At 44.2% G+C, this 24897-nt stretch overlaps 1 protein-coding gene across 6 annotated transcripts in view; it reads left to right on the forward strand.

The window, feature by feature from the left end:
* Positions 1–24897, forward strand: part of ABTB3 (ankyrin repeat and BTB domain containing 3) — a 338658-nt gene that overhangs the window by 181552 nt on the left and 132209 nt on the right. For all 6 annotated transcript variants that reach the window (XM_005572127.5, XM_045365859.3, XM_015431489.4 and 3 more), the window contains exon 2: positions 17152–17301. In XM_005572127.5, coding sequence (XP_005572184.2) covers positions 17152–17301 — 150 coding nt within the window. The remainder of the gene's footprint in view (positions 1–17151; positions 17302–24897) is intronic.

The following is a 24897-nucleotide window of genomic DNA, read 5'->3' on the forward strand; positions in this document are numbered from 1 at the left end:
CAGCGATGGGGCAGAAACTGTGATTTGAGTCAACTCAGAGCTGCTCAACCTGGATGTACACTGGAATTACCGTGGAGATCACTGAAAAAATGCCACTGCCTAGGTGATGTCCCCAGAGATTCTCATTTAATTGGTCTGCGGTGGGACTGGGCATTGGTTCGTTCGTTCTTTCTTTCTTTCTTTCTTTCTTTCTTTCTTTCTTTCTTTCTTTCTTTCTTTCTTTCTTTCGAGATGGAGTCTTGCTCTGTCACCCAGGCTGGAGTGCAGTGGCACGATCTCAGCTTACTGCAACCTTCGCCTCCTGGGTTCAAGTGATTCTTGTGCCTCAGACTCCAGAACAGCTGGGATTACAGGTGCGTGCCACCATGCCTGGCTAATTTTTGTATATTTTTTTAGTAGAGATGGGTTTTCATCATGCTAGCCAGGCTGGTCTCAAACTCCTGACCTAAAGTGATCTGCCTACCTCAGCCTCCCAAAGTGCTAGGATTAAAGGTGTGAGCCACCATGCCCTGCAGCATTGGTACTTTTTAAAACTCCCCGCGTTATTCTCTTGCATCCTTAATGGGATGTGAGGCAATATAGCACCACCAGTGTGAAAGTTGGTTCTTAAGACCCCCATAAAATGTGGGTGTTAGAATGATTTGTGACCCTCAAAAGGGCCACAGTGCATAAACATATATACAGTGTATTTATAATATTAAAATGTCATGAAGTGGAATGTTTTAAATCAGGGGTCCCCAGACCCCAGCCCATGGACTGGTACAGTTCTGTGGCCTGTTAGGAACTGAGCCACATAGGAGAAGGTGAGCGTTACCACCTGGGCTCTGCCTCCTGTCTGATCAGCGGCAGCATTAGATTCTCATAGGAGCACAAACCTACTGTGAAGTGTGCACGCAAGGGATCTAGCTTGCACGATCCTTATGAGAATCTAATGCCTGATGATTTGAGGTGGAACAGTTTCATCCCAAAACCAGCCCTGGCCCACAACCCACCAGTCAGTAGAAAAACTGTCTTCCACAAAACCGGTCCCTGGTTCTAAAAAGGTTGGGGACCGCTGTTTTAAATTATAGTGTCTTGATAGAAAATTTGAAGTGCAGTGAGGCCAATGGATCAGGAGACAATTACTATTGAAAAGAGAGTTTGTTACTTACAGTTCCCAAGAGGAGGGGACATGCCAGGGCTTATAGGGTCACACAGGGAAGCACCAGGGTTGGTCAGGGGGCAGAAGGAAACCCTGGGCAAGAGCCTTTATCATCATTTCCAAGGGAAGGAATGGCTGAGGCAGAGAATCCAGGTTTAGGATTAGCTGATTAGAATAATTTCAGCAGGCTCTGAGGCATAGGGACTGCCCCTAGTTACCTGATGCCTGGCCCTGGAGAGATCAGAGCAGTTGGATAGTGGCCTAGAGTATGACAGGCCCATAGATGTGGTGGCTGGGGTGTGGGCTTTAGATGGATTGGTTTGCATTTGAAAAGTGTGCTTGCTGGCAGGTTGTTTACTGTCCCTAGGAATTGGCTAACCTTCAGTGGGGCCAACCCTGGGTACTGCCTTCTAGGGTCAGCAAAGCCCCAGATATCAAAGCATCAGAATAAAAGGCATGGATAAGGCCAGGCAAGGTGGCTAACACCTGTAATCCCAGCATTTTGGGAGGCCAAGGTAGGAGGATCCAGGAGTTTGAGAACAGCCTGGACAACATGATGAGACCTCGTCTATACAAAAAATCAAACATTAGCCAGGTGTGGTGGTTCACGCCTGCAGTCCCAGCTACTCAGGAGGCTGAGGTGGGAGGCTCACTTGAGCCCAGGAAGTTGAGGCTGCAGTGAGCTGTGATTACACCACGGCACTCAAGCCTGGGTGACAGAGCAAGACCCTATCTCAAAGAAGAAGAAGAAGAAGAGGAAAAAGAGGAAGAGGAAGAAGAAGAAGAAGGAGAAGGAGGAGAAAAAGAGACCTGGCTAATACAGTGGGGTGGCAGTGGAGGGGTAGGGAAGAAAATGTCCAAAAAGGCTTCTTGGGGTGGAAGGGGTGATAATAAAAAGTTGAGAAACATTGAGTTATATCTGGGCTGCTTTCATGTAGTTTTTGATGCAACTCCCAGAACTAGGCTAGGAGAAAGCCTCTCCCCAGAAGCATCCTTATCTTTATCCTTGGCTGGATAGGTCTCGCTTCCCCAGCAAGTGCTGCGTGCTCCCTTCCCCAAGGGCTCCTGGCCTGGGGAAAATGCAGTACCTTTTAACAGCAATGACAAACGAGAATTTAGAGTCCTCCTGTGGTTTATTTTGCTCTGTAATCAGCTCCTGAATTTGGCCTAATGGGATTCTAATGTTTTTAAAAGCCAATTTAGTAATCTTTGTATTTTCGATGGATTGTGAAAGGCCTATTAGTTCTTTATATCAGCGTGCACATGCATGGCTGCAAATGGCAGATTTATGCTTTTATGTGCCATTAACATCTACACTATGTTAACAGCAGCATTTAGTCAGCTCTCAAAACCTTGGCCTAATCTCTTCTGTGCCCGTACACACACACACACACACACACACACACACACACACACACCCCTCTCTGTCATTGCGTATGGTCAGCCACAGGGTGTTTCCACTTATTAAACATTCCAGGGAATAGTTCCTCACTATATCATATCAAATACATAAGAAGTCTATAGTCACCAGGCTGTTTAATTAAAGATAATCAGTCTTTGAAGACCTAGAATACAATTAAATATACTTAACACAAAGGCTTAGTTGAACATGATTTAATCTTTCCTTTCTTGGGTGACTCAGAATCTTCCAGGCCCTAGGGACTTTCATTATGAATATAAATGATCCTGGTACTCTGCAGAAGTTCCATTGGAAAGGGATTTTCAGTTGGAAGCATGCCAGGTACACCAGCTTCCACTATAGAGGGTATCCTTGCTATTACCTGGAAATGGTTTCGAGACATCCCTGGGACAAGACAAATGTGAATGTTTGTCCTTGGCGTAAAATGCTTCTGACAGCTGGTGTGACATCTCTCCATTTCTTTCAGCCCCCTTTGATTTCTATAACAGGGAGAAATCCTCAGTGGGGTACTCACTTGGTATTAACACCTTTCTTTAACACTTAGTTATCTTTATTTTTTACCAAGAACTCTACCCAGGACTCATTCATTAACTCAACTTGTGTTTATTAAACAAATATCAGTGAGACACAGAAGTGGAGAGTTAGTAACAGGAAGAGGTACAGCTAAATTTATTTCAGGGAACATAATGCATACTCAAATAGAAAATCCAAAAGTTTTCTTAAATGGATGTATACCTCCATTCACCCCTAACTGCCCATCACCTTCCTCTTCCCTTTCTAATGTGACTACCTTCACCATTTGAACCATAGTCAGATATTTAATGGATCAGAATTAAAATTAATCTGGGAAATAAATAGCTAAAACATAGCCTCAAAATATCTTTCAAAAAGAAGACGTAATGAATCAGGACCAGCTCTACCTAATTTTAAAGCATTTATGAAACTACAATAATTAAGCAATGTGGTTCTGACACTGAGAAAAACTAGATCAGTGGGATGAAATAGGAAATATTGAGTGTTCTTCATAACATCTGGAGATAAAGCACATGATGAAGTGGAATTATTTTAAATCAGTGAGGAAAAGGTGGATTGTTCAGCAAATATTGGCTCTGTTGGTTAGTTACTTGGGGAAAACAAAAACAAAAACTAGATTCCTACCTCATGCTAGACAGATCAAAGGTTTTTTTTTTTTTTTTTAATTGGTGGTTTATAGTACAGATGATTTCATCACCCAGGTATTAAGCCTAGCATTCATTAGTTCTTCTTCCTGATCCTCTCCTTCCTCCCACTGTCTACTCTCCAGTAGGCCCCAATGTGTGTCGTTGCCCTCTATGTGTCCATGTGTTCTCATTACTTAGCTCCCACTTATAAAGTGAGAAAATGTAATATTTAATTTTCTGTTTCTGTGTTAGTTAAGGAGAATGGCCTCCAGCTCCATCCATGTTCCTGCAAAGGACATGATCTCATTCCTTTTTATGGCTGCATAGTATTCCATGGTGCATATATAGCACATTTCTTTATCTGCTCTACCACTGATGGGCATTTAGGTTGATTCCATGTGTTTGCTATTGTGAATAGTGTTGCAGTGGACATATGCATGCATGTGTCTTTATAATAGAATGATTTCTATTCCTTGGGTATACACAGTAGTGGGATTGCTGGGTTGAATGGTATTTCTATTTTTAGGTCTTTGAGAAATCGCCACACTGTCTTCCACAATGATTGAACTAATTTACATTCCCACCAATAGTGTATATGCATTCTGCAACCCAAAGTTTTAATAGTAAAAGTGTAACTAAAATTACCAGAAGAAACCATGGTTAAGTTTTTAATAATCTTGAATAGGTGAAGGGCTTTCTGAATGTAAACCCAAACTCAGAACCCATAAAGAGAAAGACCAATAACTTTGCCTGCATTGAATGAAAATACTTCTACTTAGAAAAATACCATAAGCACACTCAAAAGGAAGATGAAAAACTGGGAAAATATGTGGGCAAGACACACGTCAGGCAAAGGGATTATTTCCTTAATATAAAAAGAACTTCTACAAACTGATAAGAAGAATTTGATATTTCTATAGAAAACTAGGCAAATGATATACAAAAGCCATTCACAAAGGAAAACAGATGTTAATAACCATGAAAAAAAAAAGGTCTTTCTTACAGTTACATGAAATCAAATTAAATTACATACCATTTTCCAACTTTGACATTGGTTGGGGAATGGTGTATGTACAGGTGCTTTTCTCAAGGCAGTTTACACAGCTGTGTTTGTACATTTCTTTGTGGGATTATTTGATGTGTGTTTGTCCTCCAAGCTCTACTTTAAGCTCTGTGAGGCTAGGGCTTGTATGGTGTTTTTCTCGTACCTTTATCCCCTGTAGAACGTGCACATTGTTTGGACTTAATAAATATTTGTTGAGTGAATGAATGAATTGATGCATGAGAATACATAGAAAGTTCTGGAATCTTACACAAGAAACTAATAATAGGGGTTACCTCTGGAGAGTAGGATTAAGTCCAAGGAGAGGAAAAGAGGTTGCTTTCAGTTTATTGTTTTATCCCTTTCTTATTATTGAAGTTTTAAAAATAGGCATAGATAACTTTGTGATTCATATTTTGAAACTAGCTTACATTTTTTAAACGAATGTTCAAGATGGCAGTGAAGGAGGGTGTAAAGAGGCCAACTTCTGATGTACCACATTATCTCAACATGTTGATAGGGAAGCAGAGGGTCAGTCTGGAATGGAAGCTCTTAGGAGAGTGCTGAGGGGAGAGGAGGATACACCAAGTGTCCTGCTCAGCCACCCCTAAGGGGCTGGTTGAGCTCTAGAGGCACAGGGAGAGATAAGGAAGAAACAAGTGGGTGTTGAGAGTCCAGGGAAGCAGGAGAAGTCAGGTTTGAGATGTCTGCCAAGCCAGAAAAGATCCACAAGCACCATTCTGAGTCCAGGAGATCTGAGAGGCCAGGAATGATATGGGGAGATGCGCTGGTCTGGGTCTGCTGGCAACCTGAGCAGAAAGTTCTGAGCCGTTCTCTGCCTCTGTCATCCCTCCCATTGACTCCCTCCCTCTGATGGTTATTCTGGCCAGAATACCAGCAATGAATCCTGACCTCACAGAGGTACCAGAATTGGTTCCCAAGGGATTCAGCTGCCTCCTCCCAATGATATACAGGCCCCTCAGCAAAGCACTTGAGCCCCTCGATGCTCCCCTCCATGATCTGGTCCCTGCCCACCTCATGGGAATTCCCTTTAACTCAGTGTGCCAGCCATGGCCAACTTCTTACAATCTCCACAATGCACTATGAGTTTTCTTGCCTCTGTGCCTTGGCTTTTGCTGCTCCCTCCAATTTGGACTTCCCTATGCCCTCCTCTTCCCCACCCCCTAGCCAGGTCACCTAATGACCATCCTCTCATCTTTCAATCATCCTAGGTCAGCTCATCAATGAAGGCTTTCCTGACATGCCACCCAGGCAGAATATCCAATTTCTGTTTATGCCCTCAGTGTAGCATGGATGGACTTCTCTAAGAGTACCTGTAACACTCATGAACATGTGTACGTATTCCACTATATTGAGAGTTTCTCAAGGGCAAGATCTATGTCTTAATTTTCATTGTAGTCCTAATCTGGCACATTATATTGAGTAGATTGACGGAAGGGTAGAAAGATGAATGGATGGATGGATGGATGGATGAGTAGATGTATAGATGAATAGATAGATGAATGGAAGTTAAGCTCCAAGAGAGAAGCTCCTTTGTTTTCTCCTGTATCTCCTATTGCTTAGCACAATGAGCAGCACATAGGAGATGCTTTAAAAATTGTTTAGTTAATTGAAGGATGATCAGACATATGGACAGAAGTTTGGATGGATGGATGGATGGATGGATGGATGGATGGATGGATGGATGGATGGATGGGTGGATGGATGGGTGGATGAATTTTGACTGCAAGTATGCATGGCCACCTTGATGAAGAGCAAGGTAGACATTGTCCAAAAAGCTGCCTCCTCATTATTTTACCCTGGTCCATTGCCACGATGTTAATTAAAATCTCAAAGATCTTTTTTTTTTTTTTTTTTCTTTTGAGACAGAGTCTCGCTCTGTCACCCAGGCTGGAGTGCAATGGCACAATCTCAGCTCACTGCAACCTCCACCTCTGGGGTTCAAGCAATTCTTCTGCTTCAGCCTCCCGAGTAGCTGAGACTACAGGCATGTGCCACCACGCCTGGCTAATTTTTTGTATTTTTAGTAGATACAGAGTTTCACCACGTTAGCCAGGATGGTCTTGATCTCCTGACCTTTTGATCCATCAGCCTCCCAAAGTGCTGGGATTACAGGTGTGAGCCATCACACCCAGCCAAGATCATTTCTTTTTTTTTTTTTTTTTTTTTTTTGAGACAGAGTCTCGCTCTGTAGCCCAGGCTGGAGTGCAGTGGCGCGATCTTGACCTCGGCTCACTGCAAGCTCCACCTCCCGGGTTCACGCCATTCTCCTGCCTCAGCCTCCTGAGTAGCTGGGACTACAGGCGCCCACCACTGCGCCCGGCTAATTTTTTTTTTTTTTTTTTTTTTTTTTGTATTTTTAGTAGAGACGGAGTTTCACCGTGGTCTCGATCTCCTGACCTCATGATCCGCCCTCCTCGGCCTCCCAAAGTGCTGGGATTACAAGCGTGAGCCACCGCGCCCCACCTATCATTTCTTTACTCAGACAACTCCAGCACACAATTTCCCTGTCAGTTACGCTCCAGAGCTGAGTTTTATCACACCACATGACGTTATGCCCATGAGTGTCACTACTGTGTAGGGGACAAGGGAAAGGCTTTTCAGAGAACTTTCAAAGGCCGCAGTTCATGCTCCTGGGGGCCAGTTGATCTCCAAAATCTGACTGACCTGTGACATTTCCATAGCTACCCAAGACTTAGCTGGAGGTCTAAAATACCATTCCATGCCTGGAAGTTCTGAAATGGAGCCCTAGATCTTTTAGGAGGAGTTGGGGACTGAAGCAGGTATTCCCAAGTCCTGCCAGGCCCCAGGAGCTCTTGATACAGAGATGAGGAAACAGGGAGAATGAGTCTGTTTCCTCTTAAGCCCCTATGAGGTGGATGTCACCCAGGACTCTTGGGAAAGTTGCAATGATAATGCAAGAAAGGCTGACCTCTGGGAGGGAAGGAGGGATGGCAAAGGAGGTAACTAACAATCTTGTTTGGATTACGTTGAAAGGGAAGGTTCTTAGGCAGTCTGAAGCCAAACCACCAAAAGAAATAAGATGTAGAAAACAAAGATGGAGAATTTTCAGAATTGAGTTCAAGAACGGAGCTTAAAGTACACGTGGAGAATAAGGTGGTGACCTTCTGAAAAGAACATGAAGATATTTGTGATTTGTGGATCATTTATTAATTCAACCATGAACACTGACTACCACAAAGACAACAGGATGTGTTCCTGCCCTCACAGGCTTCAGGTTGGCTGGGGAGACAGACCCCCTACCCACTAGTATACTGTGAGAAAAACAGCAGCTCATAGCAGGAATGGGGTCCCACTGTGCAGCACAGCAGGGTGACCCCAAGTCAGCCTGGGAGCTTCGGGACACTTCCCAAAGGAGCTCATCACTGGGGCCGGGACCTGCAGATGCAGATGCTTTTCCGAATTGGAGTGGGGCATGCCTCTCGCAAAGCAATGGTTTCAACAAACCAAGCCTGAATCTGTTTCCCACTGCCAAGTCTCTTAAAAGGGGTTTCCAGGCTAGTGTACAAACATTTTTTCTTAATCTGATAATTTCCTGTCTTGTTTCCTAATAAATTTAACAGTAAAAGAAAGCCTTCTGGCATTGTCTGTGTTATTGGATTCCTAAATCTTTAGTTTCAGAGACCTTCACTTAGATTATTAGCAAACATTTATCGACCTCCTTCTCTGTGCCAGATTGTCTCTGTCTATTATCCCATTACAGCCTCCCAGCCATGCTAGAGGGTAGATAGTATCAAACACTTTATAGAGGGAGAAATACGCTCAGAGAAGCCAAGTCAAGAGCCCTGGCCACACAGCTGGAAGCCGGTAAGGTGGGAATCTGAACCTGGCCAGGTCCGTCTGATGCCCGTTCAAGGGCTGGCACGCTGCTGCACCCCAGCTGCTTTCTTCCCCTTTGTTAAAGCTGAGACCTGGCGCCAGCACACTCCCCTTTACATTCTGGGGGTCATTTAACAGAAGACCAAACCTAGCTTGTCAGGCAGGACTTAGCAGAGTCAGCTCTCCTCCTGCAGCCAGAGACAGACAAGGCAGCACCCAAGCCTGTGTCCAGAGTACCAAGGCTTACACAGTCAGCCCCTCCCCAGCACAGCCTTATACAATTATCTCGGGCTTGTAGCTCCTTCCCCAGTGCTACACCATAACCCTCCCCACACTGGGAAGTAAACCTTTGGTTGCTCACACTCTAATGCTGGAGACAGACAACACATTAACTGATAATATATAATATAGTATAACACAGTAGTAGGTGCTATAAAGAAGAAATAAAACAGAGTGAGGGGATGGGAGAGTGATGCAGGGTGTTATTTTTTAGTAAAGTACTCAGAAAGATTTCTCTGATGGCTGGGCACAGTGGCTCACACCTGTGAAAGGACGTAATCCCAGCACTTTGGGAGGCTGATGAGGGCGGATCACTAGAGCTCAGGAGTTTGAGACCAGCCTGGCTAGCATGGCAAAACCCCCTCTCTACAAAAAATACAAAAATTAGCTGGACGTGGTGGTGTGCACCTGTAGTCCCAGCTACTTGAGAGGCTGACGTGGGAGGATGGCTTGAGCCTGGGAGGTGGAGGTTGCAGTGAGCCGACATCAGGCCACTGCACGCCAACCTGGGCAATACAGCCAAATGTTGTCTCCAAACAAAGAAAAAGAAAAAGAACAGCCTTTTTGAGGAGGTGACATTTGAGCAAATAGAGCCCTAATGAGTAAGGGAGTAGGCTGTGCATCTACCCGAGAAAAGAGAGTTCGAGAAGAGAGCAGAGCAAATGAAAGGGCCCTGAGATGAAAATGTATTTGCTATGCCTGAAACCCCCAAGAGAGTCATTTTATCATCTGTGCCATCCCTGCCTTCCTATGCACTAGGAAGATTCTTCCAAAGGCCAGGCCCAAAAGAAATTGGCAGTTGGGAATTGCCTAGAACAAATAGATTCTACACAGCGACATGGGGAAAAGTGAAAAGCATTTTACGACAGTAAGTTAACCAACTCTCAGTTTCATAACTGATAAGTACCAGTTAGATATTGTGCATATGCAGCATAACAAACTACCTCTAAATTCAGTGGCTTAAAACGTCAACCATTTTCTATTGCTCAGTTCTCTGTGGGTCAGCAGGGTGGTTCTGTGATCTTGGCCAGGCTCACTTATGAGTCTGGTCAGTTACAGGTTGAACAGGCAGCTCTGCTAATCTTGGCCAGACTCTCTTGCATTTTTAGGATTTGGCTGACTGTCCATTAGTCTAGGAGAGCCTTGGCTCTTCTCCATGTGTCCTTCTTATCCTCCAGCATGCTAGCCAGGCTTCTTCTCTTGGTGGTGGCAGGGTTCTAAGAGAGAAGAAGCAGGCAAGACCGTTTGAAGCCTACACTTGGAACTGGCACCCTAATATTCCCATCACATTCTGGTGGCCAAAGCAAGTCACAGGCTGGCCAAGATTTAACGGATGGGCAAATAGACCCTTGATGGAAGGAACTTCAAAATCATCATGCATGCATATGGACAGGGGTGAAAAATGGAGACCATTTTTGCAGTCAGTCTACCCGAACAGATAAGGAATCAGAGACTGGAAAGCGTAACACTGCTTAATTCTGGAGCAAGGAACTATAACTTCTGGCCCCCAGGTTTTAGTGGGGAGTCTGGAATATTTTACCTATTCTGATGGAAGCCCCATCAACAAAGCTTTTTTAAGCTCTGGTCAGCCTCGGGGTTTTAAGGATGTCCATTAAGTTCAAGAGGACTTTGAGGGCCCTGAAGACCAGAAATTACCCTGCGTCAAGCCCAGAGGTTTTCACTTAATAACTACTGGTAAAGAAAAATTAACTCCATACTTAATAAATCTACATGGTTCTGTTCATCCACCAGCCTTGATCCCCTAAGTCTCCCCAGAAATGACTACAAAATATATGGAAACCCCAGGAAGCAAAAGAAACAGAGCTAATGAGTTATTTCACTGTTTGTGCTTAATTTGTTATTTCCAACAGATTTTGAGGCAGCTTGTAAAAATATGTACAACATTGTACCACAGACAACAAAAGGCAAAAATATTAAAAATGCATTTCCTTATGTACACACGGGCTGCAAATTTGGCTGTGAGCTTCCTAGTAGGAACTGAAAGTAGGAAACACATCTACGCTATGTATCTCTAGACTTTGTCTTTTGTCCCATGGGGACAAATTGTAAAGGTTTTCCATTTGAAGTTAATGGTATTTCAGCACCCACGAAGTCTGTATACTTGCCTGTCAGTTCCTGGGTAATAATGCCAGGGAAAACATCTCACATATGGTTATACTGTAAGCTCCAGGAGGGCAGGGATCCAGCTGTCTGTGTACGACCATGTTCCCTAGTTGTGCCTGCCAGAGAGTAGGGGTTGAGTACAAGAAGCAGTATGCTGAGTGGCTGACAGATTGAGCTCTGGAATCAGAAGACTTGGTATTCAATTCCTAGCCCCATTTTTAGGATCTATGTGACCTTAGGCAAATTACCAAACGTCTCTAAGTTCTATTGCATTCCCTATAAAGTAGAGATAATAATGGCAAATATTTTATAACACTTCCTCCATGCCAGGTACTTTTCTAAATGTTTTATACATATTAACTTTTTTAAATCTTCCTACAACCCTGTGAGGTAGTCACTATTAATATTACCATTTTACAGATAGGAAAATCAAGGCACAGAATGATTATACTTACTTGCCTAAAGCTACACAAGTGGTAAGTAAAGCAATCAGGGTTCAAACCCAGGCAATGTGAACCCAGAGTCTTTGCTCTTAACAGTTACCTTATACTGTCTCCTAATAAATGTTGGATTTCCTACCATATAGTGTGGCTGAGAGGATTAAAATAAATCTGAATTTAAACAGGTAAAATGCTAAGCAGAGTGCTTGGCCCATAGTTTGTACTCCATAAAAGTTGGCTGTTCTCCTCCTTCTCCTCCTTCATCACCACCACCATCATTATCATTGAAGGTTGGATGGATCAATGCTGATGGTTCTCTTACTTGGTTTTCTCTTTGTAGATAAGTAGCATCTGATATGGTTTGGCTCTGTGTCCCCACCCAAATCTCACCTTGAATTGTAATCCCCATAATCCTCTCATGTCAAGGGCGGAAGCGGGTGGAGATAATTGGATCATGGGGGCAGTTTCCCCCATGCTGTTCTCCTGAAAGTAAGTGAGTCCTCACGAGATCTGATAGTTTTGTAAATGCCTGGCATTTCCCCTGCTTGCAGTCACTCCTTCCTGCCACTCTGTGAAGAAGGTGCCTGCTTCTCCTTTGCCTTCTGCCATGATTGTAAGTTTCCTGAGGCCTCCCCAGCAACGTGGAACTGTGAGACAATTAAACCTATTTCCTTTCTAAATTACCCAGTCTCAGGTATTTCTTCATAGCAGTGTGAGAATGGACTAATATAGCATCCCTGTCCCCTGCGTTCAATTAAAAAAAAAACATAGACACAGAGAAAAGCCCAGAGGAGAGTGAAAGGATGTCAGGGCATCATATTTGCCAAGGGGCCATCCTATGCATCTAGAAAGGTAGGCACATTGGGAGGCAGCAGTGCACCCTGATGGCCTCTATCAGAGACACAGTGCCAGACATGGGTGGCCCAAGGTTTTGCCCAGAGCAGCAGCTCTCATATTTTTTGTTCAAAATGACCTCACCAAATGGTTGTCTGTCTCCAGTTGCACAAGATTGTGAGAAGATGATCTGCAAGGCCATTTGAATCCAGACATTAACTAAATGGAACAGCACATCTGGAACAGGGTATTTATCAGGCACTTTCTATAGGCCAGAGGCTTTAAGCATATTATCTTGTTTAATCACTGCAATAAACCTATGAAATAGATAGTTTAACCCCTCTTCACTGATGCAGAAGCTGGCTGGAGAGCAGGAAGTTCTTTGTCCCAGTTGCACAGAGGGCAGCTGCAGGATGGTATCAAGCTCTGGCAGTGCTGGTACCTTGTTTCCCTTGCTCTACCCCAACTTGCCACCAGGCCACTCCCAGAGAAGAGAAACCTTGAATAAATGGGAATGTGGACAATCAAAGGCATTGGTTTGCCCTCTTTTAGGACCCATAAACTCTTTGGAGAACTTGGATGAACTCTCCCCTTAGACAAATGCACAACACACTCAAAGTAACAGAATTTCAGGGAGACCGTGACCCCTCCAGCCCACTGTGGATCCTGGCTTATGTTCACTTGCTCTCCAGGGAAATTATTTCCTTTAGGTCCACTCAAACTCATATTTGAACCTCAGTTCCCTCTGTTTCTAAACTTGGGTCTTCATCACCAGGCCATGGCTGTCCTGGAAATAGACAAGTAGTCCAAAACTCAGGCCTGCATCTGACACTAAAACATGATGCTCGCACCTTCTCCCTGACCAAGCAGATTTTTACACAAAAAATAAATAAATAACTTCAGTTTATGTGTATACCCCACATAGAGTCTCCAACGAGGAAAAAGAAAATTAAACCCTGGTATATAATCTTTGTGTAATAGATCAATTATAGATTTCTCTAATCTCTATAATCTAACTCTCGAAGCTTCTTTGAATAATTTTCTTTCCATATTTAAATTTCATAACCCCTAAAAGAAGGAGAAATAATTCCAAGGGAAATTGTTGATTCTTATGATAAAGGACAAAGTAGTCTAAAGCTGGGTTAGTGCACATTAACTGACTTTGCTCTCAGTTAACATACGTTGAGAACCTATTGTTTGCTTAGCACATGCAGAATACTTTGATACACATGATCTCATTTCGCTCTTACACCTCACTCCCATCCCCAGAAGTCCAATGCGGAAAACAAGGTCATTACTATCACCCTCATTTCACAGAAAAGGAAACTGAGGTCCAGAGAGGTTCTGTGACCCGCCCAAAGTCAAACAGTGAGATGTGGCAGAGCTAAGACTGAAGCTCTGGGTTCCAGTCTCCAAGTCCCATTTGCTCAGGCCTCAAACAATATGTGAGGCAACATTTTAAAACACAGATCTGGGTTGTTGACTTGCCGCAAATAATGCAAATACCAAGAAAGCAATCCCGTTGAGAACATGTGAGTCATCTGTACTGTTAATTAGGCAACCTTCTCCCCAACATTCAGGACCCAGGTCTCGAGTCTCCTTTGCTGTGGAGTCCCCTCTGACCATCATCCCCTTTTCCTAAGCAAAGGGTCTCATTACCCTGAAAACTGGGTCACATGTTGGAGTGGGTCATGATTATCTGGTACTTTTTGCAGTGAACTCTTTAAGGGGTAGTAAGTTCCTGAATTAGAGTCAGAGACACCAGGAGCATCAGATGAGGAATTGGCCCAAGATTCATTGCCGTGGCAACAGCTACTTGACTTAGCCTCTGACTTAATGTCTTGGCAGGTGGGCAAACCAGAGGGAGCAAGGATGACTCAGTGTGTTCCTGCCTGGGCTGAACAGGAGAATGACATGGCTGTCAAGGGAGAGGCAGGAGGCTGGGCTTGGATGGCGAGCATTTCTGGGAAGGTCTTGTCTTCCCTGAAAGCTGAGGATTTCTGAAGTATAGCACTAGGTAGTGCCCAGGAAATGGTGAATCTGTGTCACAGCCCACAGTGTTTTCAAACTGCCCATGTCGACCCATTAGTGGATCATGATGTCACTTTTGTTGCTTCAGTTTCAGCATTTTTTATTGCTAAGATGGAAGAGAAGTGAAAAGGAAAACAAATGAGAGGGCCTCACATGTAGTAAGGGTCACTGTTATTTTCCATTAATTTTTTAATGGAAATCATGAAGAGTGTGTGTGTGGGTGTGTGTGTGTGCACACACCAAGCTGTGATATAAAATATATTCTTACTCTGAGTCACAGTCAAAAATATTTGAAAAAAACAAGATTGGATTAGAATCTTAGAAAAATTTCCCTTGACTAATTTCCTGATTATAGAAACATTAAACTCTAATGGTCATCTGTATCATTCATCCATTATTCATTATTTTTTATTTTTTTGGAGACACAGTCTCACTCTGTCACCCAGGCTGGAGAGCAGTGGCATGATCTCAGCTCGCTGCAACCTCCACCACCTGAGTTTCTCCTGCCTCAGCCTCCCAAGTAGCTGGGATTACAGGCATCTGCCACCACAGCCGGCTAATTTTTTGTATTGTTAGTAGAGGCAGGGTTCCACCATGTTATCCAGGCTGGTCTTGAACTCCTGACCTCAGGTGATCCCCCCACCTCGACCTCCCAAAGTGCTGGGATTACAGGCATGAGACACCACCCCTGGCCCCGTTATTCGTTATTCACTATTTATTTATCCAAAAAGTCATCTACTAGAGTTCCCTACCCTGTTGTCTCACCCCCTGTTAGATGTGAAGGTAAAACATTTAGGAGAAAGTGAGTAGCTCCGTGTGTCTGGAGCCACCAATCAGGCAGTGAGGACGAGAGCAGGAGTGTGACAGGCCCACCGTATGAAGGTGCCCATCTTCAAAGGAGGCACCTTTGCTGAGACTATGTGGTTCAGGCAGGGTGAGGAGTGGACTTTAACTACCGGCTTTGGCATTCTGTCTCCCGTCACCTGCTAGTTGGTTTAAATTATTTAGCACTTGTCTATTGGCACTATTTTATTTCCAGATTATTTTGTCCATGCCAGTATCATCTCTTCAGTTTTAAATGATTTGAATGTGTCCTCTTCTTTTGCATCTCCAAAATGCCGAGCAGGGTTGGAAACACAGCAGGTATTCAGTAAGTGCTTCCATTGTATTGACAGATACTTGTTCTTTAGGTCTCTGATAAGACATCCCTTCATTCCTAACCTTCTCCTACCATAGAGCATTTAAGAAATGGTTTTGCAGCTATGTGTGTAACAACCTGTCTTCTTCACTTACACTGGGAGTTCACTGAGCATGGGATTATGTGTGTTCTCTCCATCACTATATCCTCAACCCCAAACACAGCACAATGTCTGCCTTGTTCCTTGTATCCTCAGTAGGATACTTGGTAGGTGTATCTGTTAGTTTTCACCACAATAATGGTGAGTAACTAACATCCCCACTATCTCAGTGGCATACCAAATAAGCATATGTCTTTGCAGGCAGCCAGGGCAGCTCTAAGCTGCAGGCCAGTTCTGGATCTGCTCTGTGTGTCTCTCATGCCAGGCTAGCCAGAGCATGTTTTTCTTCTCTTTTCCCACCTTCAGATCTGCAGTTTTGCAGACAATGCATGTTTTTCTTTTTTCTTTTTCTTTCTTTTTTTTTTTTTTTTTTTTTTTTTTGACAGTCTTGCTCTGTTGCCTAGGCTGGAGTGCAGTGGCATGATCTCGGTTCATCACAGCCTCCACCTCCGGGTTCAAGCAATTCTCCTGCCTCAGCCTCCCTAGTAGCTGGGACTACAGACACATGCCACCCACACCCAGCTAATTTTTATAGTTTTAATAGAGACGGGATTTTACCATGTTGGCCAGGCTGGTCTCGAACTCCTGACCTCAGGTGATCTGCCTTCCTTGGCCTCCCAAATTGCTGGGATTATGGGCGTGAGCCACCATGCCAGGCCTAGGGCATGTTTTTCTTATGACCAAGGCAGAAGCGCAAGAGAGCAAGTTCGATTTTACAAGTAGTCTTCAGGCTTTTGACTCCATTGTGTTTGTTAACAGCTTTGACCGAAGTAAATCAAGTAGTCAAGCCCAAAGTCAAGAGGAAAGGAAATGCACTCGACTTAGGGAGTTTGGGGTGGCAAAGGAAAGAGTGAATATTTCCGAATCATCCACCCAAGTAAGTTCCCAGCTTCTCACTGAATGTTTATGGAATGGAAAGGAAGGGAAGAGAATAATTGGATTGCAGGGATTTCCCGTGGGTATTGACCATACAAGTTACAAAAGCCCATGGGGACTCTTCTACCTCCTGACATACAGCTCTACAGAGAAAGCCAGAAGCCTTGTCAAACAGGTAACAGCCCGACCATCCAGAGCTAGAGTTGTTGAGCAAACAAAGTGAGCCCTCAGAAGCAATTTTAGGCAGAGACTATTCCCCCAGGGCACTGAGGGACCACAACTGCCTTTGTGGGGAGAACAAGGGGAGCAACCACCAGAGTCACAAGAAGTCGCATCTAGGAGTGGATAGCAACCCTTCCAGGCATGAGGAGAGGATTCTGTTTTGTGTCCTTTGGAAATGCGTGTGTCCAGATGAATGCCCACATGCTTGCTAAAATCAGTAGTCGGGACTTCTAAGAGACCTTTACAAATAGCTGGGCATCCATTTCTAAAAGGAGTCCAGAGCACTGGTTCCTACACTGGCTTTCTTTGCAGTACCAGCTCTGGTGTGGTTTGAGATTATGCGAAATGTTGCACCCCTGCCTCGGTTAACTGAAAAATAACAATATGTTTTCCTTTCATTCTCTGTCTCCCTTCTGACTGCAGGGGTGCTGTGCCTACCAGACAGCCTGAATCTTCACAGAGACCCACAGCGGTCAAACAAGCCGGGAGAACTGCCCATGTTCAGCCAGTCGGAGCTGAGGACCATCGAGCAGTCCTTGCTGGCCACGCGCGTAGGCAGCATTGCAGAACTGAGTAAGTAGATGTTGGTTCTCCAGCTCTCATGCCTCAAGACATATCCTGTCTGTGCCCGAAGTGACACAGTGTCCTCATGCCAATCCCTCAGGGCACTACTTTGTAATCAGTGGGGTGACACCTTTTATTGAGTGCCTGCTGTGTACACTAAACAATGCCAGTAGCGTGGGGAAGGTAAGAGCTCTGAAGCTGGTACATTTCCTGGTTCCACCATAAATCGGGTCAGGTTCCTAAGCTTTTCTGAACCTCAGTTTCCTTTTCTATAAAATAGAGAAAATACCAATGCCTACCCAGAGTGTAGCTGCAGTGATTCAATGAGCTCACATCCATAAAGGTGTCAACCTAAATAACAAACAGAGAAGGAGATTCTCTAAAAGAAAATCATGTTTATCTGGGAATAGGCCTTGCAATGAGAATGTGCATGCCAGAGTATATTCTCAGAGAAATACTACGTGTGTATTTGGGGGCTAAAGGAAGACAATGGTCTTTAATGGAAAAATGAGGAGGAGGATTACAAAATTGTTTTTGAGATAATTATCCTTGGCTACAAGGATCAATAAATAACAAGGGTGGCACCAGTCTGAGATTGGACTGGCAGTTGCTGGTCACATGTCTTCATATAAGTAGAGTGTGTGTGTGTGTGTGTGTGTGTGTGTGTATAAGGATACCATGGCCTTTGTGCAAGGCTGTGATTTTTGCAGAGGTTTTCTGTGATAGTTCTTGTTATCAGGCATTTGTGCATGAGAATCTTCCCTTCATGGCCTTCCCTGACTCTCTTCATCAGGGATTTTAACACAAATGATTCCATTTTAATTCTGACAGCTTTCACAAGAGGGTTTGCCAAGGTGCCTGGCACATGGTAAATACTCTATAAATGGCTGGCTACTGTTGATTTCCACAGTGAGATCCACTTAAATCATATATCAGGTCACATCTTTCCTCTGTTCAGAGTCCTCCACTGGCTCTGATTCAGTGGTTCCCCATCTGACCCACAGGAAAAGCCAAAGCCCCAGAATTACTTCCAGCTCCCCCCATCCCCTACCCTCCCCAGACACTCTCCTCCATCTTCCCTCTGTCCCCTACTTGTTCCTTGAACACAGCAGGCATACCACAGGACCTTTGCACTTACTCTTCCCTCTGCCTGAACTGCTCTTCCTCCAGGTATCCCCATGGCTCACTCCCTGACTACCTTCACATTTCACCCAAATATTACCTTCTCAATGAAGCTTTCCATGACCATTGTATTTAAAATCATAATACTCTGAGGACCCTTGTCTTAGTCAACTTGGGTCTCTATAATGAAATACCACAGACAGTGTGACTTAAAACACAGACATTTATTCCTCATGGTTCTGGGGGCTGGGAAGTCCAAGATAGAGGTGCAGGACAATTCAGTTCCTGGTGAGGTCTCACTTGCTAGCTTGCAGATGGGTACCTTCTCCCTGTGTTCTCATAGGGTGGTGGGGTGGGGGAAGGTATTCCTCTTCTTATAAGTCCTCCAACCCTATCATGAGGTTCCACCCTCATGGACTCACCTAACCCTAATCATTTGCCAAAGGCTCCATCTCCAAATACTATCACATTGAAGGGCAGGGCTTCAACATATGGATTTGGGGTGATGAACTTTCAGACTATGGCAACTCTTCTCCCCTTCATTGCTTTACTTTTATCCCCAGAAGTTACCATCCTAAGATATACTCTATATTTTTGTTTTTTAATAATAGGTTTATTGAGATATAGTTCGTATACAATTTACCTTTGTAGAGCATACAGTTCAGCAGTTTTTAGTATATTTACCAGGATATGCAACCATGACTATAATCAATTTTAGAACATTTGTATTACCGCAACAAGAAGCCCAGTACCCATCATCAACTACTCCCCTCTCCTCCCACCCACATTCTGTTTTTTTTTTTCAAATTATTTCTCTATCCCCCTAGTATATAGAACATAGTAGAAACATTTTATTTGCTCACTGATGTAACCCTAGCACCAGGAATACTGCTTGGCATATAGTAGGCCCTCAAGAAACATGAAGGAAGGAAGAGAAAGAGAGAGTGGTTGGGAAATGGGAAAAGGAGGGAAAGAAGGGAAGGGAAGGGAAAGGGAAGGGAAGGGAAGGGAAAGGAAGGAGGGAGGGAGGGAAAAGAGGTAGAAAGATGCAAAGAAGGAAGGGATAATCAAGGTTGAGGTATCCCAAGTTTAAGTAATAATTTACCATGCTTATATACCCCCAAATTCAGGACTGTGCTCTCTGAGTCTGACCAACCACAGGAAAATAATCCTGTATTTACTTATGATCCAACTGATTATCAAAAAATTTAGCTGAGTATTAGTTACTGATGGAATTGAAGCATTGATCACAGAAATGCTAGAATGTGTTAAAGTGGGAGTTGGTATTGAAATTCCAGCAAATCCTAAACTATGAAGGGATTTAAGACCCAAAATGCAACTTCCACTTCTTCCCAGAGGAATTCCCTGGACACCCAGATAGGCACCCTCCATTAAGCTTACGGCCTGCACCTCTGGAAAGGGAGTCAGTAGCTGATCGAAGCTATAGGGGGTGCTTATGGCCACTAGAGAGCTACTTTCCTGGCATCTGAATTTGGAAATTGGGCTTCCCATTCCCTTCAAAACTCTGAAGTTACAAAACACCTCCTGTCACATGGCCTCCTAGCTACTGGTCAGTCCTGTGATTCTTCTGAGACTTTTGGGTGCCACAACACCTTTGGCAATCTGGTGAAACCTGTGGACCCTGTCTCAGAATAATATTTTTAAATGCATAATGTGCAAATGATTACAAAGGAAACTGATTACATTAAAATTCAACCATCATAATATTTTTAATCTCAATTGTGGTATAGTAGTTCTCTGTTTTTTTTTTTTTTTAATTAGCATGTGACATAACAAGATCTAGCAGCAGGTCAGATGTCCCCATGATTTGGGGGTAATATGTGTGAATGCTGTTTTGAGATGTCTGCTACAAGTGGAATGGGGTAAGGAAATATCTGCATTTTAATACGTACTCAGGGCATTCAGAGGCAGAAGGTCCAAGCAGCATTCTTGGAGAAACATTGCTCTAAGAAGAAGTGCTACACATTTGGGACTTCAATATTTTCCAGGACATGCTCATGACCCTAGAAATGTAGGATCTGGCTACCGAGTTGGGACATAGCTTTGTGGGACAACCCCAGAAGAGGCCCTCATACCATGTGGCTCACACGCACTGTCCCTAGGGTCTCAAAGCTTTGTCCTGGGATGTCTCAAAGTCCTCCCGTGGCCTCCAGCACCTGGATTGGGCTATGCATAATTCCAGCGCTCTCTTCCAAGAAAGGATTTGCTAAACAAATCTGCTCTTTGCCTAACAGGCAGCCTGCAGGAGCTGCTTGCCGCATAAATTGTTTTTAAGGACAATTTGCTCTGTAAATTAAATGCTGTCCTCATTGAATGTTGACTTTTGCATATGAGTTGTTGGCACACAAATGGGTGTTGCTAATTGTGAATGGGTTTTGTACATTAACTAAGTCAGCCCCGTAGAATGTGCACACAAGGAAACACTTTGATAAGTCACGTCGGCGGCTGAAAGGAATAAAATTGCCTTTTTTTCTGATCTGACTGTCATTTAGACTGGCTTGCTCTGTGGTCTGAATCAATACAGCCCTGCTCTCTGTGTACATAGAGAGCTGTTCTTCATATTCAAAGGTTGCTCCGCCAATGTGGACGGTAGAAACCACTGTTTTTGCAGCAGAGGTGAGATGGAGAGTTTGTTCTCAGTCATCCCTGCTCTTGTTGAAACAGGGACACGTCTGGCTAGGGTCAAGAGGGGAGCCCTATTTTAATAGCTAATAACAATAATAATGGCAGCAGCTGATGTTTAATGAGCCAGGGAACTATGCTAAGTGTTTACAGGAAGTACTTCCAACATGTTATTATTGTCCTCATTCGATGATATGGGAATGGAAGCAAGAGGAGGTTAAACAATTTGTCCAAGATCAGCCACACCTGTGAATTGAATGGCTCAAAATTGAATCCAGGCTTCTCAAGGTAAAGCTTTTATACTTAACCACAAAACTACACTCCCTCCAGGGAAGTCCAGAAGATATTTCCACTCAGACCTGAGATTCCCCACCTCTGTACCATCAGGGTGGCAGTTGGGTCTGCGTTCCCTGCAAATCACTCTGAAGATTTGCAATTTGCTCTGTAGGGTGCACTGTGGATACTCTCCTGTAAACTAAACTGGAGGTGCGAACATTCACAAAGCTTACAATACCTCCCCAAATACAGCAGGCGCTGCGTGATGACATTTCAGTCAATGACAGACTACATATATGATGGTGGTCCCATAAGATCATAATACGGGCCAGGTGCAGTGACTCACACCTGTAATCCCAGCACTTTGGGAGGCTGATGCGAGGGGATTGCTTGAGCCCAGGAGTTTGAGACCATCTTGGGCAACATAGTGAGACTTTGTCTCTACAAAAAATAAAACAAAATTAGCCAGGTATGGTGGCACGCACCTGTAGTCCCAGCTACTCGGAAGGCTGAAGTGGGAGGATTCCTTGAGCACTGGAGGTCAAGACAGCAGTGAGTCATGATCACGCCTCTGCACTCCAGCCTGGGTGACAGAGCAAGATCCTGTCTCAAGAAAAGAAAGAAAGAAAGAGAGAGAGGGGAGAGAGAGAGAAAGAAAAGAAAAAAGATTGCTGCATTTTTTACTGTACCTTTTTTATGTTTAGGTATGTTTAGATACACAAGTACTTCCCATTGTGTTACAATTGCCCACAGTATCAGGACAGACACATACTGTACAGGTGTGTAGCCTGAGAGTGATAGGCTACACGCTACAGCCTAGGTGTGCAGTAGGCTGTAACCCTAGGTTTGTGTAAGTGCAGTCTACGGTGTTCATCCAACAATGAAATCGTCTAAGGACATATTTCTCAGAACCCGTCCCTGTTGTGAATCAGTGCTGGGCTGTATTTAGACAGGGGACCACCTCTGCAGACTGGGACTCCTCCTGGTAACCCTTGCCTGTTTCCTTGGGGCCTCATATTAAAATCTAGAACTGTCTTGATCACCCGAAATGTCCAAAGCACTTATCTTTGTCCAGCCTGTTATGGCTTGAGGTAGAAATACATCCCCTCTTTCTGGAGCACCTACTGTGTACCAGCTGCTTTGAATACCTTTAAGGTATTATTCTTCTCCTTTCGCAGATAAGCAAACTGAGACTTAGGAAGGATAAATGTCTTGCCCAAGGCCACTCATCTAGTAAGTGGCAGTCATAATTAAAACCATTTTTTCTTTTTCCCTCTGCTGTGCTGTGTGCAAATCAGCTTTGTATTGTGAGCACCTAACACCATCACCCACAGCTCAGGAAATGTCCCTTGAATGTCGAATGAATAAATGAATGACCTAAAGTGAACTTGTCTGAGAAACAAAAACAGAAGAAAATGCTGCGAGTGGGACTGTTAATGAAACCCAGTCAGATAATAAATTTTCTATTGAGCTGAATTTTGAACTCAGGGACGTAGAGCTGAACCTATGCAGGTTCTAAAATATTTGGTTAGCTAAATCAAGAGGCCACAAAAATCACCAAACTGACACCAGCTGGCAAGTCTTTGATCCTGAGCCCTGGGAAATTTGCCGGGCAATGGACATCACAGTTGACTTAGAGTCCGGTGGGCGGTCCAGGTCTTCTTCCCCGAACCAGTGAGTAGGGCTGGGGAAGTAGGTCCACCCAATCCCCACAGGGCTGTGGGGAAGCAGAGGCCCTGGCTTCTCTCCCTTTAGGACCAGTTTGCTTTTGGTCCCATCTAAGTCCATATTTGTGTCCTCTGAGACCTTGTCTTGGCTCTTCTGCCTGTCACTCAGCCTTGCCCCCAAGCTCCCAGTTAAACCCCCAGCTGACAGTCGTTAATTATAGTGTTTGCTTTCTGTTAAAAGAAAAAAAAAATGAGGACTTCTTCATAAAATGTCTCTTCCTGTTGTCTTTTCACACTAGACTGTGAAGTTGCTGTCCCCAGGCAATTAGGCAATCAAAACAGGGCAATTACTTTCCACCGCATAAAAAGCTTTTCTGGGCTGTCTCCCCTCAGTGTCACCAGAAGAAAAAGCAACCCCACAAAAAAAGCGCTTTTTGCTTGGACAAAGTTGTCTTTCCCCTTGTTTGAAACGTAAGTGGGCTCTTTTCTGAGAGTCCCCTGCCTCCAGCCCCTAGGGTATACCTGTAATCTTCTCATGTGGCAAAGTGGCCACTGGCCTACTGATATTTCTTGAATATTCCACCCATGCCCCTACCACAAGGCCTTTGCACCTGCTGCTCCTTGTGCCTGAAATCTCTTCCCCTAATATTCTCAAAGCTCCCTCACTTCATTCAAGCCTCTTCTAAAATGTCACCTCCTCAGAGATGCCCTCCATGACTGCCCCACCCACTGACCCCTCCCCACATCACTCCCTATTCCCTCTTCTGCCTTAATTTTCTTCTTGCACTTGTTACCACCTGACATGGTATATATTTGTTTCTTTTCTGTCTCCCCCACCAAGACTGTAAATCCCATAAGAGTTGAGACTGTTTTTTTGAGACGGAGTCTCACTGTTGTCTCCCAGGCTGGAGGGCAATGACGCTATCTCAGCTCACTGCAGCCTCCGCCTCCTGGATTCAAGCAATTCTTGTGCCTCAGCCTCCCGAGTAGCTGGGATTACAGGCATGCACTACCTCGCCCGGCTAATTTTTGTATTTTTAGTAGAGACAGGGTTTCACCATGTTGGCCAGGCTGATCTCGAACTCTTGAGCTCAAGCAATCTGCCTGCCTCAGCCTCCCAAAGTGCTGAGATTACAGGTGTGAGCCACTGCATGTGGCCGAGACGTTTTTTTTTTTTTTTTTAAATATCACTGCATCCCCAATGCCTAAAACAATGTTCAGCACACAGTAGGACACAATAATATTTGCTGAATGAGTTAATGAATGGCAAGCTTCCAGCTGAATCCAGAGGTCAGCCTTCTCTTGCTGCATTTCTGTTCCTTCATCTCTCCTTCTCCATAAGAATAAATCTTTCATTACTCTGTGCCTAATGACCTGGATTATATGTGGTTTTTTTTCTTTTCTTGTTTCTTTATTTTTTTCTCAAGGAGAAGGGTTTCAGTCAGACGAGTTAAACAGCAGTTTATGATACTGCGGAGTGACTTGGTTTCCTCATCTGTGCTGTGTGACTTAGGGCAAGTGACTTGATCACTCTGATTTCCGGTTTTATTGTCTGTGAGAAAAGGGTGACAATACCTCCTCTCCCAGGGTTGTCAGAGGTTTGGGAAATGTACTAGAGTAAGTGGTAGCTGGCATGGACAGAAGGAAGAGTAGGGAAGGCAGTGAAGGTACTGTAGCAGCATGGGTTTGGGCAGAAGGAGCCCACCATTGGAATCTGTGACTCTTTGTCCTAGAATGGTCACACCTGGCATGCAGGAACAATGGTTTCTTGGGGGCTCCACAGATGATCCTGAGTCAGGTAGGTTAGAGTAGCATTTCCCCAAGGGTGGCACTGGAAATGATAGTAGGTGATGCACAAAACACCTTCTAATTTAAATTGCAATATATTTTTATGAGT

The sequence above is a fragment of the Macaca fascicularis genome, chromosome 11 (assembly GCF_037993035.2).
Source record: "Macaca fascicularis isolate 582-1 chromosome 11, T2T-MFA8v1.1".
Classification (NCBI taxonomy): Eukaryota; Metazoa; Chordata; class Mammalia; order Primates; family Cercopithecidae; genus Macaca; species Macaca fascicularis.